The sequence below is a fragment of the Chionomys nivalis genome, chromosome 2 (genome assembly GCF_950005125.1).
Source record: "Chionomys nivalis chromosome 2, mChiNiv1.1, whole genome shotgun sequence".
NCBI lineage: Eukaryota > Metazoa > Chordata > Mammalia > Rodentia > Cricetidae > Chionomys > Chionomys nivalis.
This window is the reverse complement of record NC_080087.1, coordinates 89,329,725-89,345,095: the sequence shown is the minus strand read 5'-3', so window position 1 is coordinate 89,345,095 and position 15,371 is coordinate 89,329,725. Positions and strand designations below refer to the sequence as shown.

At 48.3% G+C, this 15,371-nt stretch overlaps 1 protein-coding gene across 1 annotated transcript; it reads left to right on the top strand.

The window, feature by feature from the left end:
- The first annotated feature begins 4,379 nt into the window (after positions 1-4,379).
- On the top strand, positions 4,380-14,803 carry Ccne1 (cyclin E1). The gene is made up of 12 exons (XM_057762102.1): positions 4,380-4,528; positions 5,032-5,083; positions 5,188-5,275; positions 5,499-5,567; positions 9,457-9,608; positions 9,730-9,865; positions 12,044-12,190; positions 12,942-13,037; positions 13,204-13,338; positions 13,443-13,554; positions 13,643-13,800; positions 14,210-14,803. The coding sequence occupies exons 2-12, from the start codon at positions 5,061-5,063 to the stop codon at positions 14,330-14,332; spliced, it is 1,239 nt and encodes a 412-aa protein (XP_057618085.1). The 5' UTR covers positions 4,380-4,528; positions 5,032-5,060; the 3' UTR covers positions 14,333-14,803.
- The last annotated feature ends 568 nt before the right edge of the window (positions 14,804-15,371 follow it).

Here is a 15,371-nt window from a genome sequence, read left to right as displayed (position 1 = left end):
TAATTTAATTTTTTATTGATCCTAGCTTCCTCCTTAGAGCAGCATTGACTGGCTGTGCCGCCTGATAGAATAGAGAGTTAGGACAGAGCTAGGACCACCTCTGTAGTCTCCCCACTGTGAGGCTCAAGTGGAGCAGTGTGAGCTGGGTAGGCACAGCAAGGAAGCCTTGGGGAGCACAGATTTGGGGCCTCACTTTCCCTGGGCAAACGTCTCCAACTAGCAGAGCCTCTTAATTTTCTATTTAAACACATTTAAGGTAGGCTGGGGACATACCTCAGTAGTGAGATTACTTTGCATATGTGAGCCTCTAGTTCCAGCCCAAGTACTGAAATACACGTGTGCACAAACACACCACACACACACAGACATACACCACTCTACGCAGCAGCGTGTGTGAGGGCTGTGGGCTCCATGCTTTTTCCAGAGTCTCCCTCAAGACTGTGTTCTGTCATGTGCTCTGGACCCCATGTAGAGACAAAGGAAATTGAGCTTGTGTACCTCAGAGCCAGCCATCCCAGGTGGAATGGCCGGCAGTGAGTTCTAAAGGCTTTGAGCTGTGGTGCAGAGCTTTTCCTAGCCGTGGGCAGCTCGCTGGCTGTTTATTTTCCCGTCATCCCTCCAGGCACTCATCCCCATTTGAAGTCATAGCCCCAGAATTTTCTCATCTCAGTCTTTACTGCTCTGAATAGCAACTGCCAATCCACATGACTGCCTCTCTTCCTAAATGAGCTGAAATTCAAATCTGGCTTTTCTTGATTTCGATCTTTGAAAAACAATTACCAGTGGTGGCACACACCTTTAATCCCAGCACTCGGGAGGCAGAGGCAGGTGGAACTCTGTGAGTTCGAGGCCAACCTGATATACAAGAGTTAGTTCCAGGTCAGGCTCCAAAGCTACAGAGAAACCCTGTCTCGAAACAAAAAAACAAAACAAAACAAAAAAACAAAAACAATTACTGGGGTTGGGAAGATGGTTCAGCGGTTAAGAGTACTGGCTGCTGGTTTCATTCCTATTGCCCACACAGCGGCTCACAACTACTTGTATTTGTATATAAGAACTCACTGATGGTAGATAGGTGTCACTGACTGGATCTTACACAGTGGACTGCTTGACTTCACAATGCAAACACATACCACTATTCAGTATACATAAAGCTGTGCAATATTTTGCTGTAAAATGAACCTTTCAGGGACTGAAGAGATGATTTGGTTAAGATCCAAGTTGAGCAGTTAACAACTACCTGTAACTAAGTTTTAGGGGATCCAACGCCTTCTTCTGGCCTCCATAGGCACCTAGATACATGCGGCGTACTCTCTCTCTCTTTCTCTCTCTCTCATACACACACACACACAAATAAAAATAAAATCTTAATAAAAATAAGCCAGTGTTAGAGCACTGTGTCCCACTGAGTTCATGTGAATGTCCAGAGTGCTCTAGGAAGGTTGGGCTAAGTTGTAGAAAGCACAGGGCTAGGAGGATAAAACAAATTTCATTTTGTTTCAGTTCTTTGTTTGTTTCTTGAGATCAAGAGGTAAAGCGTGTCTGGATCCCAGAACTTTCCCTTAACCCTTCCCTGGTTATTATCCTTTACTGCAGACATAACTCCTATTTTCTCTACTCCGTGACCATTGCTTTCCTCCACTGTGGGGTGCTGAGAACTGGACCTAGGGTCTGTGTCCATAATCATATGTACTTGACCACCTGCCTTTCCTGGTTTTCCTTTTTCTTATTGATTTATTATTTATTATTCGAGACAGGGTTTCTCTATGTAGCCCTGGGCTTTCCTGGAACTTGTTCTGTAGACCAGGTTGGCCTTGAACTCAGAGATTCATCTGCCTCTACCCCCCAAATATTAGGGCTAAAGGTGTGGACCACCACCATCTGGCTAATTTTTGTTTTCTTAAGACAGAAAAAAAAATACATAGCTCAGGCTAGGCTCATTTTGTAGACCAGGCTGGCTTCAAACTCACAGAAGTCTACCTGCCTCTGCCTCCCCAGTGATGGAATTAAAGGCATGCACCACCGTGCAGGTTGAGGCTCAATTTTTTCCCCCTTGAGACAGGGTTTCTCTGTGTAGCGCCAGCTGTCCTGGAACTTGATCTGTAGAGCAGGCTCAAACTCTCAGAGATCTGCCTACCTCAGTCTCTACCTCCCCAGTGTTGGGATTAAAGGTGTGTGCTACCACGCCCTACTTGTGTTTTGACTTCTTGAATGTGGGATTCTTGTGCTGCCAGGTCAGTGAGTTGTGATTTTTACTGTGTAGTCTTTAATTCATCTATTTTATTGTTAGGACATGAAGTATCTGGCACTCTCATTCTTTCTTGATGGAACTGTAAAGAAAACTATTGCAGTCGGGTGGTGGTGGCGCACGCCTTTAATCCCAGCACTCGGGAGGCAGAGGCAGGCGGATCTCTGTGAGTTCGAGACCAGCCTGGTCTACAAGAGCTAGTTCCAGGACAGGCTCCAAACCCACAGAGAAACCCTGTCTCGAAAAACCAAAAAAAAAAAAAAAAAGAAAGAAAGAAAGAAAGAAAGAAAGAAAGAAAGAAAGAAAGAAAGAAAGAAAGAAAAAGCTTTGCAACTACAATACAGCCTTTACTAGCATTTACTGTATGCCAGGCCTGGTACTGATTCATCTGCTTCCCTTAGTCGGCACAGCGAGTGTAGACAGTAGATAGCTGTGGTCTGTACACTAGGGTCGTTGTGGAACCAACATGCAAGGATTATTGTCAGTTCATGAGGATGGGCTTTAACTTTAAAGAGCTCAATGTAAAATTGTATCTTGTTAAGTTTGCCGTCTGTTGTTGTTATCAACAGGGCTGGGAGAATCTAGGATTTGGGGCTCCGCTTACATATGACATCCTGACCAGGTCATCTCAGAAGCCTGCAAGATCACCAATGTACCTGTGGGAAGGGTACACCCTGCTTGACTTCCAGACTACAGCCACTGAAGGAGAGGAGACAGGCAGGCTTATCCTGATGAAGGGCCCCAGAGGTATCACACGTGTTACAAGTTGAGGAGGGAAGGTCTTTGCCACCTGACAGTCATTGTTCAATGTTCTCTCTATCCTGGATGCTCCACAGACTTGAGTCAGCATGTTTTCTCTAACATGAGGAAAGTGTCCCTCTTGGTCTAGACACTGTCTAGAGGTCAGCACTGAACAAAATAGACGAGGGGGAAGGGGACACGAAATCAGTGCCCAAGAGACTCAAGGAAACAAGCGCTTTGCCACAGCAAGGTAAAGACACTGGAGAAAAGGTGTGCTGGGAAAAGGTCCTGGGAAAAGGTGTGCTGGAGATGAAGTGGTCACCCAAGACCTTCCAAAGTTTTCCTGGAAGCACAAACCGCTGGTAAGGGTCAGGGGAAAGTACACACAGAAAGTTCCAGGGCCCTGGGGTCAGAAAGAGCACCGAATCCAGCAGTTCAGGCCGAAGGAAGGTTGACTGAAGGTCAGGTCTGAGAGGGTGAGGGTCACTTCACGTTCTGAGCCTTGAGCTTATTCTGGGATCAATGAAAACACTTGGAGTAAAGTTTTAGACTGGAAGCCATCTCACCGCATGTGGACCTGAGGGTCAAAGAGGCCTGACTGCATGCGGGTTGGGCGAATGTGTGCTAGAGACACAGGAAGGTGCTTGCGTAGTTGAATGAATGAATGAATGAATGAATGAATGAACTGAGAGGCATTGACAGATTAAACGATTTGCTGATCCACTGGAGACCTCACACCAGAGCCTGAATCCCGGTTCTGGTCCCAGGAGCCACGCGCTGTTGTGACCTTGGGGACACTCACGCCCCAACTCAGGGCCCGGAACTCAGCGTCTCAGGGGCGGGGAGGACGCGCCAGGAGAGACAGTACGCGCGCGCGCGGGAGACCGACCGACGGCTGGTTCTTTGCGCCCGACCCTCCCGAGCATCCCTCCCGCCAAGCCCGGCAGAGGATCATTGCGATCTGCAGTGATGACATTCCACTCGCGCAGCCCACGCGGATCCTCGTGGCCCCGCACACTCTGAACACCTCGAGCGCTCGCGCCAAGATTCTCCCGCGTCACCGCAGCCGCGCGCGCCAGCCGAGTCTCCCGCGTCCCGCCCCGCGCCTGCCCCGCCCACTACGTCCGGGCCACGCCCCTCTGGCGCGCGGGCCTTGTCATTTACTCCCGCCCCCTTTCTAAGGCCACGCCCACCGCCCATCCACGCCCACCACCAGGCCACGCCCCTGCCAGAGCGCCTCGCTGGCCCGCGCAGCGACGGGGCGGGCCCCGGGCTTGCTGCGGCCGCTGAGGGGCTCGCAGCCCGCGGGGCGGGGCTCGAGGGCGGGCCGGGGCCGGTGCCGCGCGCTGGGATTTTTAAATGTCCCGCTCGAAGCCGGGCGCAGGAGCAGCCGGCTCGGCAGCCAGCGCGGTGTAGGGGGCAGGCGCGGATCCCGCCAGCGCCGCGCGCTCGGCCGCCGCCTCCCGCCTGCTGCTTCCCGCTCGCCGTCGGCCTCCTGCCCCGCTCGAGCGCGCCTGCCTGCGGCGAACACAGCTTCGGGTACGGGCTGCCTAGGCTCCCTGGACTCCCGCGACTTCAGAGCGTCCCGACCCGGTCGGACGGGACCGGACCAGGACCGGACCGGGACCCGACCGGGCCCGGGTGGGGGTGGGGCGAGGCCGGGTGGCCCGGTCCCCGGTGGTATCGGCTCAGGTTGCCCCGCCGGGGTGGTTGTGAGAGACGGGTCACGGGGAGTTGTAGAAGGGGACACAGGCAGCCCCAGTCCCGAGGGCGGTGATGGATCGGGGGGTCCTCTCGGAGGGCGTCTGGGCCTCCATCCCCAACCTCAGGTTCGGACCCGGGATCGCAGACTTCCAGCGGCGCCCGCGGGTGACAAGCCACCCGGGCCCATCGGCCATTTTCCCGGCCGGCCTCCGGGCCCGGGAGGCTCCCGCCGCTGCCGCCCGCGCGGGAGGGGGAGGGGTGCCCGGGACGGACCGGCGGACTCGGGTCCCTTCTGCGGGCTGTGCTCACCACGATGCCTGTTTGATGTTCCCCCCCAGGTCTGAGTTTGGAGCCCAAGCACTGCGCCATGCCAAGGGAAAGGAAGGAGAGGTGAGTGGCCTCGCTGCTGCGGGAGGGGAATGGTGAGTAGCGGTGGGGGAGGGGCGGCCTGAGATTTTGGGGAGCCCCACCTCCGTGACACCATGCCTCTGCAGAGATGCGAAGGACCACGGCAGCATGAAAGAAGAGGGTGGCCCTGACCTCTCGGTCCGCTCCAGAAAAAGGAAGGCGAATGTGGCCGTTGTGAGTACAAAGGACACAGGTTGGGAAGGACCCCCCCACCATTCCATCATACCTGGGTACCAAATTTGGGTCTAATGAAGAGAATTAGTTTGACGAGGTTTCCTTTAGTTCAATGTAACTCAGAACCTAACAAACTTTTTCCCCCCTTTTCTCTCCGTGTTTTTTGTCTCTGCGTTGCACCGTGTGTTCCCTTGGTGGATTGGTATTTTTTTGTTTTCGTTAGTTTTTGCAAGATCCAGATGAAGAAATTGCCAAGATTGACAAGACTGTGAAAAGCCAGGATAGCAGTCAGGTAGGTCGACTGGCCTAGGGAGCGTTCTGCCTCTTGAGTTCCATGCTTTCTTTCTTCCAAGTTTCCCAAACCAGAGCCGCAGGCCACATGGCTGAACCACGGGAGCCTGTCAGTGTGGCCTGGCTTCTGCTGGGCCTGGGGTTGTGGGAAGGGTTTATGTTTCTGGAGTAGCACCTCTGAGGTTACAGGTATTGAGACCTGAAGGAACCAGAGTGAGCATCATATAATTGGGGCCTCGCTCAACCCAGGAGGAAACTGAGACTCACAAGGCAACCCAGATCCCATTGCAAGCCCGTGACAGAGCTGGGCCTCTAGCTTTATTGCCAAAGGCTAGTGACTTGGGGACTAGGGCGCCCAACTACTTCTCCCTCGTCCACATGTGTGGCTTTTATTGTGTCAAATATGAACTTTTTCCAGCCCTTTAGGTCAGGTTTCAAACTTTTATCCTCTTGCCAAGTATGATGGCACGGTCCTTTAATTCCAGTGGTAGGGAAGCAAAGGCAGGCGATCTGAGTTCTAGGCCTGCCAGAGCCGTATAGTGAGTTCCAGGCCAGCCCAGACCATATATATATAGTGAGATTATGTTGCAAAAACAAAAATCAAAACTTTTCTCGTCTTTGTGGCCCAGAATGTTCCGCCATCACTTAACTACAATTGGTCACTGCTGTCTGGACTTTGCCTGGCCTCAGCTAAGGGTCTATAATGACGTATATCTCAACCAGTATTTCATTGGCTGCTCCGTTCTTCTGTCCCTCCTGTGTAGTGCCTGCCAGATCTTTCGAATGCAGCATGGTATAATATCAGCAGATCCTTGCAGAGAGAGCTTGTATTATCTCTTTGCCTCCAGAAATGACTGGAGACTATAGTTATGGCTCCAGTGGGGGAAACAGCCTATCTCCAAAGGGGCTGGTAAGACCTTCAGCCTTCATCACAGATAAAGCTGAGCAGGGACAGTATTCTGTTGACCTCATCTCTTGTCCCAAAGAGGTTAGCTGTGACTTGGAGAGCAGGGAGAGGCAGCTGGTTCTGAATAATGCCTTCTGAGCAATGATGTCCTGCCACCTACAACTGCAATATGTGTATTTCTAGAGAGGACCCCACTAGCCATTAAGAAGGGGGCCAGTTTATCTTCCTGTTAGAAAAAAAAGCCCCTTAAAGAAAACCTTCAGAGAGTTGGGTAGTAGTATAAGATAGCCATGCTTTGGAGAATTCAGGATTGTTCATGTTGCCATGTGTTTTTGACAGAAATTTCCAAGTGAGAATGAGGCCAAGCCTTCCGTAAGGCTTGTGGAGATTCCAACTCACTTTGCCCTTAGGAATAACCGCAGCAGTGCTTAGAGTCCACGAAAGGCCTGGCTCTTTGTTTGAGCTGTGGAGATGGTAGCTGCGCACGGGAATGGGCAGTAGCGACAATCCAGTTGTGACTGGCCCATCATTCCCTGTGAAAAGGCATCTTCGAACTTCTCTAGACACAAGTTTGTAGAGTTGACAGCTTAGAAATAATTGTTGACACACGAAGTTAGAATTTGGGGTGTAGGTGATTTTGTGTGTGGGGGGGGTTACTTTGTTTTACTTGCATAGAATGTTTCTGTGGAGTTGCATTCAGCCCAGTGCAACAACTTTGAGCCAGTGAGAGCAGTCACATTAAATTCACTAATACTGAACATTGACAAAGCTCTTTGATTCTTCGGTGACTAATTTTTTGTTTTTGAAACAAGGGTTCCTATATGTGACCCAGGCTGACTTCAAACTCAGTGATCTCCTGCCTCAGCCTCCAGAGTCCTGAGATTAGAAGCATGTACCCTACTACCTGAGTTATTCTAAATGAACAGAATGCCGTTATAATTTGCACCAGCCAGTGATGACACATGCCTTTCATCCCAGCACTTAGGAGGCCCAGAGACAGGTGTTCGAGGCCAGCCTGATCTACAAAGTGAGTTCTAGGACAGTTTCCAAAGCTATAGAGAAACCCTGTCTTAGGGGGGAGGGGTCTATTTTGCATATCAATATTTTGAGACAGGGTCCGACTATGTACTTGGATGGCCTGGAGCTCACTGTGTACCAGGTTGTCCTTAGATTTATAGATTGCCTGCCTCTGCCTCCTGAGTGTTGCGATTAAAGGCATGAGCCACCACACCCAGCAAAATGTAATTTTTTTTTCCCCTTTAATTTTTTGAGACAAGGTTTCTCTGTTATAGCCTTACATGTCCTGGAACTCACTCTGTAGACCAAACTGACCTCTAACTCATGGGGATCCTCCTGCCTCTGCCTCCTGAGTACTGGGATTAAGGTATACACTACCACTGCCTGGCAAGGTAGAACTTTACTTGAAGCTGCACACTAGCTGACCTTCTCTACTTGTTTTGCATAAGGAAAAGAAATGGAGTGCAAGGATAAAAGGTGATGAGCCAAAGCTGCAGTTGGTCTCAAAGTCGGGCTGATCTGGCATCTTGTAAAACTTGATAGACACTCAAAAACAGACTTAATTATCCACTTATTTAGCCTTATCCCCTGGCTTCTCGAAAAGCCAACTTTGGAGCCCATTTGTCTGCTGAAGGCTCACCTAATTTGTCTGTGAACTGCAGGTTGGAAACTCCTGCCTTCATCTCTAAAGGCCTGCTCCCAGATGTGCCAGCCACCTGGCTGTGGAGGGTGGCACCTAGCTTGTACCTTCAGAACTTTTTCTTGAATGGAGAGCAGCTTCCTATAGTGGTAATGTGAACCTTTTGAATCAGCACCGGAGTTGCTACCAAACACGCAAAGCCAGAACTGAAAGGAAGCTGCCTTTCTCGAACAGCTGGCAGGAGCTGTTGTGGATAATTTGCATGCCTGACTCTTTGTACCCTGAGCAGAGAGGAGCTATGTGCACCCTTGCTCTCTCTTCCCACTAGTTGGAAATCTGGTCTTCCTCCAAAAGTGGCCTGGCTGCTGTAAGAGCTTCCAGGGGCATTCAGTTCAGGTAGACCTCTCAGTTACCTGTTTTGTTCTCTAGTTCACATTAGTGGCCTTTGCTTAAAATAAGGTACCTTGCTAGTGCCAGGTAGGTGGTATGCTCTTCTAGTCAGCATTTAAAAGGTGCGGCAGGAAGATCACGAATCGGAGACCAACCCGTACTGCACAGGCAAGAGCCTGTCAGTAAACGAGTCAGTACATAAAATGGTGCAAGTCTTAGATTGGGAGGCGTCCACAGTCGCAGATTCATTACCTGCTTATAATACCCTTGTTCTCTCTTTCGAGATTTATTTTTTATGTGTGAGCATCTTGCCTGTATCTTATGCCTGTACACCTTCATGTGGTGTAGCTGGTGCCTGAGAAGGCCAGAAGAGGGTGCTGGATCTAGAACCCTGGAACTAGAGTTACCGACAGGTGTAAGCACCATGTGGGTGCTGGGAACCAAATGCAGATCCTCTGCAAGAGCAGCCAGTATTCTAAACCTCTGGGCCATCTCTCCAACCCCTAGTCTCTGTTTTATAACTTTAGAGATCAAAATTAGGGCTTCTTGTTAGGAAATGAAAATCGTTTGCATAGACTCATTAGTTTGACCTGTGATCACAACTTGATTTGGCTCTAATAATGTAGTACTTTGTCTTGAGTTAGGTAGAAGGTTTCTGTTGAATACACACACACACATATATATCCAGTCTTTTTGTAATATAAGCTGACCTCTCTTGTGTCCAGCTGGCCACCCAAATACTTCATTTGATGTCCATATGTCCTGAACTAGTTACAGAAGTGACATGGAAGCTTCAAGGCATGCCTGTGTCTTTTGCTTACCCATGCTGTCTCCATTTTAACAAAGGCGGTTTACCAAGCCTAGCTAATCTACCAGTTCATGAATGGACAAGATGCTGGGTTGCACCCAACCCATTGTGATGTGTTTTATTGGCAGCCTTGGGATGATAATTCATCAGCATGCGTGGACCCCTGTTCTTTCATCCCCACCCCTAACAAAGAAGAGGACGATGAGCTTGAGTACCCCAAGACTGCATTTCAGCCTCGGAAAATCAGACCACCCAGAGCCTCTCCACTTCCAGTCTTGAAGTAGGTGTTGATTTTGATCCATAGCTTCTGGATGTCATTTGTCTTCCTGGTCTACATTTAGTGTGAATGCAGACTGACACCTATCTGAGGTTTGTGTGTTTCTTGTTTTTTCTTTTTATAGCTGGGGCAATAGAGAAGAGGTTTGGAGGATCATGTTAAACAAGGAAAAGACTTACCTAAGAGATGAGCACTTTCTGCAGCGCCATCCTCTCCTGCAGGCAAGGATGCGAGCAGTTCTTCTGGATTGGCTAATGGAGGTGAGCCTGACTGTCCCAGTCGCTGGAGCACCACCATTGCTAGATCTTTCTGTGCTACTGCAATCTCTGCGTGTGCTCATTTGCATTGGCACATTCTGCTTCTCTGAAGCCGCCTGGTATAAGTACTGTGATGGTCTTTCTTTTCTCTAAGTTCTTGAAATTTTTGAAATCATTTTGTTCCTTGGATATTTTTGGGTTTTTTGGTTTTTTTTTTTTTTTTGGTTTTTCGAGACAGGGTTTCTCTGTGGTTTTGGAGCCTGTCCTGGAACTAGAGATCCGCCTGCCTCTGCCTCCCGAGTGCTGGGATTAAAGGCGTGCGCCACCACCGCCTGGCTCCTTGGATATTTTGAAATTGGCATCTTATTGTTTTTCTTTCCTAAGTTTGAGTAGTTACAAAGGTTGTGGGTTTCTAGTAAATTGTACGTATTAATATTTATACTTTATTTGAACTGTATATATTTACATGTGCTAAATTGTTTTTAAAGATACCTCCTGGAATTCACATATCAGCTGTGCAGTGGTCACTGTCATTAATTGTAGGCACACATGAACAGGTTTTCTGCAACAGTCAGATCTCACAGATCACTTTAAATTCCTTGGGTCTATTCTTTCCTCCCAGAAGGATTTGGGGGGGCGGTATTTCAAGACAAAGTTTCTCTGTAACAACTCTGGCTGTCCTGAAACTAACTAGCTCTGTAGACCAGGCTCACCTTGAACTCATAGATCTGCCTGCATCTGCCTCCTGAGTGCTGGGATTAAAGGCGTGCACCACTACCGCCCTGCTCCCAGAAGGATTTCTTAACAGGCTGTCTTGTTCTAATTGTACTGAGAATCATTTCCCTACTTCTGTGCTATTGTTGATCATAAGCAAGTACATGAGGCTGGAGTGGAGTTTGACTACATACTCTAGGCCTTGGGTTCCATCCCAGGCAAGAAACAAACAAAATTCCAGATTTTTAAAAGTATGACAGAATTGCTGGGCGGTGGTGGTGCACGCCTTTAATCCCAGCACTTGGGAGGCAGAGACAGGCAGATCTCTGTGAGTTTGAGGCCAGCCTGTTTTACAAGAGCTAGTTCCAGGATAGGCTTCAAAGCTACACAGAGAAACCCTGTCTCAAACAAAACAAACAAACAAAAAAAGTATGACAGACTAACAAGGTAAAAGCCAGTGTTCCTAGTTTATATACACGCTGGTGGTTGCAGACTTAGAATCATTCTCTGCTGACGTGGACATCCAGGGGTGCTGGAATCAGACAAGTTGGTTACATTTGAGTCTCAGTTTTATTTTAGACAGGCTCTCTCTCCTGTAGCCCAGGCTAACCTTAAACTTGCTATGGTGTCAAAGGTAACCTACCTCCACTTCCCAAGTAGTAGGATTACAGATGTTTGCCACCATGGGTTTTGGTTTTTTTGTTTTTAAGATTTATATGTATCTCTGTGCGTGCCACTTATGTTTGGTGCCCACAGTGGTAAGAAGAGGGTCTCAGCTAGAGTTATAGGCAGTTGTGAGCCGATCACTGCAGGTGCTGGGAACCAAGCATGGGTCGTAGATAACAGGCAAGTGCTCTTAACCATTGGGCTGTTTCTCCAGCCCCAGAATCTGCTATCTTGTTTCTAGTGTCTTCTAGAAATGTTTTGCATGCGGATTGTACAGGTTGGAAACACTGTATAAGCCAGGTTCATGACACAAACCTGTAATCCTATGACTCCATCCCCACCACTGCAAAAAGAAATATAAGCTGCTGCATGCATGTGGCAGCACACACTCTTAAACCCAGCACATTGAACGCAGAGGCAGATGGATTTCTGAGTTGCAGGCCAGCCTGGTCTACACAGTGAGTTCCATTTCAAGCCAGGGCTACATAGTGAGACCCTGTCTTAAAAAGGAAATGTAACTGGTACTGCCTAGCTGTGAAGAAATACGCAGGTTCTTTCTGAGTCACAGTGGCACTTGTAAAGGGGAAACAGTCTTTGATTACCATAGGCTTTGCTGGGTGGGGACTGGTCTGTGTAATTGCCACTTAAGCAGACTGAGCCTGTCTGCTTTGCTTTCACTATTGTGTAGCGCTCTCAGTCAGAAAAGCAGCTAGCATTCTTACTATGTCAGAACTCAGAAGTTTGCTTCTGCTGTGCCCAAGAAGCTGTTCTAACATGGACTGACATGGAACCCTCTTCCAGGTGTGCGAAGTCTATAAGCTTCACAGGGAGACGTTCTACTTGGCACAGGACTTCTTTGATCGTTATATGGCGTCACAACAGAATATCATAAAAACGCTTTTACAGCTTATTGGGATTTCAGCCTTATTTATTGCTTCTAAACTTGAGGTAAACAACTCCTTAATGTTCTTTATGCAATCAACATTATGTCTTAAGTTCTGCCCCTTCTAGGGGAAACTGTCAACTATTGGTCAATTGTATCCTGAATTCTGAGTCAAAGGCTTCTAAACTTAAAGTACGTGGTAGCAGGGAGTGGGGAGGACAGACACGAACCAATCAAGAGTAAAGACAAGGAGCAATTATATAGACCATTTAGATTAATGTAGTTGCTTTAAGCATAGTTGAACTTGGTACTGAAAAACTGAAATTGTCGCATAGTGGGTCCCACCTCTAGTCCTAGCACTTGTACAGCTGAGGCAGTAGGGTGGGGAGTTTGAGACCAGCATAGCTAGATGGTAAGACCCTCAAAACAACATAAAAAGGTTGTTTTGGTGTGATTATATAGAGTGGATCAAAAAATTTAAGGTTCTGTTTATTTATCCATGGGTCTGTTTATTTGTGGGGTGCCCCTCCTCTACCCCTTTTTGAGACAGGATCTCCCTCTGTGTAGCTCCAGCTTGCTTCGAATTCAAGAGTTCTTCCCTGCCTGCGCCTTTGGAGGGCTAAGATTAAAGGCCACCACAACCAGCTAGTTTTACTTCTTTATAACTGTTTGGGGTTGGTGAAGTGAACCTGTGTGGAGCCTTTCAGTATATCCTTTCTGTGTCAGCATGCTGGAATCATTTTGGATGCATGTCCCAATCTGAAACTGCCGAAAATGGTTTCTTTGTAACAGCACCTTCCTTCTGTTCCCTTTTAGGAAATCTACCCTCCAAAGCTGCACCAGTTTGCTTACGTTACAGATGGCGCTTGCTCTGGAGATGAAATTCTTACCATGGAATTAATGATGATGCAGGCAGGTTATACATTAATTTTTCTTTCTCTCCCTCTCTCCCTCTGTGTGTGTGTGTGTGTGTACACACCTATCTTTCCCATGTGAGGTATGGGTGCACCAAGTGGGTCTTCTCCACTAGACATGTGGCAGGGACTACTTTTCACAACTACCACCTCTTTCCCTTTAGGCCCTTAAGTGGCGTTTAAGCCCTATGACCATCGTGTCCTGGCTGAATGTTTATGTCCAAGTGGCATATGTCAATGATACAAATGAAGTGCTGATGCCTCAATACCCACAGCAGGTCTTTGTGCAGATTGCAGAGGTATGCGGACTTTGTTTCCCCACCGTGCTTAGGGTGGGGGAGGGCGCACACCACAGCTCACCAGGGGCTTCTAGAAGCTTCATGTGGCATCCGTCTCCCCTTAGCTTTTAGATCTGTGTGTCCTGGATGTTGGCTGCTTAGAATTTCCTTATGGTGTCCTTGCTGCTTCTGCCTTGTACCATTTCTCCTCATCAGAACTGATGCAGAAGGTCTCAGGTATGTTGTTTTTTCCTGTGAGTTCATAGACAAGGTATCTTGTCAAGGTATCAGCTGCAGGCTGAGCCTCTACCTTCTTTACTGGCAGGATATCAGTGGTGCGACATAGAGAAGTGTGTCAAGTGGATGGTTCCGTTTGCCATGGTTATCCGGGAGATGGGAAGTTCTAAGCTCAAGCACTTCCGGGGAGTTCCCATGGAAGACTCTCACAACATCCAGACGCACACCAACAGCTTGGATTTGCTGGTCAGTGATGCTCATAGTCCCATCAGACAAGTACTTAACCAGCGCTGCCTAAACAACCTCACTTTTCTTCAGGCTGGCCCCAGGGAGTCTAGGAAAAGCCAGTTCCAATTCCATTATGAATGTTTTTGGTGCACAGATTCTGTGTCTGGGTGTCTACAGACCATAGACTTTAGGTGGAAGGGGTTGTTTGATTAGACAAGGTCTTACTAGATAGCCCAAGTGGACCTAGAACTCAAGTTTTTGGCCTCTTCTCCCAAGTAAGATTACAAGTTTGCCACCATGCCTAACTTTAGATTTATTAACTTTTACTTTTATTTATGTTATTTTTCCCTCTTGCCTCCATATTAAAAAGGTATATCAAATGAAACAAGTCTTTAATGTTGACAACTTTCCCTTTTATTCCATGTAGGACAAAGCCCAAGCAAAGAAAGCCATATTGTCAGAACAAAACAGGATTTCTCCTCCTCCCAGTGGGGTCTTGACACCCCCACAAAGCAGTAAGAAGCAGAGCACTGAGCAGGAGACAGAATGACCATCGCCTCCAAAGACAGTGGTGTGGAAGCAGCGCCTGGAGCTCCTTGTGCTGCCTTGGAGGTCGGGAGCCCCTGCAGAGGCCCTGCGGAAAAGTGCGTCTCTTCCAAAGCAGCAGGGGTCTACACAGTGGCCTCACACAGAAGTGCTTTTATTGAATGCTAGGCATTTTAACAATAGGGTCAGGTACACCAGCCACCTCCAGAACACCACTGAGTGCTCCAGAAGCTGCTAAGGAAGGTGCTACTTGACTCACTGGACTCTTCACACATGATAAAAGCTTGAAATTAAGGAGGCCGCGGCCGTTGCTGGCCTCTGCTCGGGTGTTCTGGGTTGCTGTTGTGTTGGGTGGGACAGGTAGTTGTGAGCAAGCATGGGATGCAGAGCCCACAACCCGGACTAGCCGCCCCTTTCCACTGTCAGCCGACAGCATGTCCTGCCTTTTATGAACTCTTGTGCTGCTATGTCTATCAATTTTTAATAAAGATAATATCTTTGAAGCAGCTGTTATTACTGTGTGTGGTAATAGAAGCTAACAGTTGCCTTTCAGAATGACTCGACCAAAGTTCTCTTGGTTTCATGATTTTTGAGACAGTCGTGCAGTATAACCCATACTGGCCTAGAGCTTGCCAGGTAGCCTAGTCTTCCATGAGATTCTTCTCCCACAATGCCCTACATAGGCAGGTATTCACACCGGAGTCATCAGCTGTACTAGGCTATGCTAGGGAAGCCATTCCACACCCAGGGAGTTTTATTAGTGTCACCGACTCTCCAGGCTAGTTAAAGGTCATTCATGTTCTTCACCCTCACCCAAATTAAAGAATGTGAGAGATTTTGTTTGTTTAAATAATTTAGCATGCTTAAAACTGCCAAGAAGAAAACCTAGGCACACTGGTGTACACTGGTAGAGCCAACATGTGGGAGAATCCGAAGTTTTACGTTACCCTGAGCCACTTAGGAAGGCCCTGTCTCGAGGCAGAAAGGGAGTGTGGTGGGGTGCGAAGTTAGATGGCAGCTCAAGTGAAGGAGAGGACATCAGT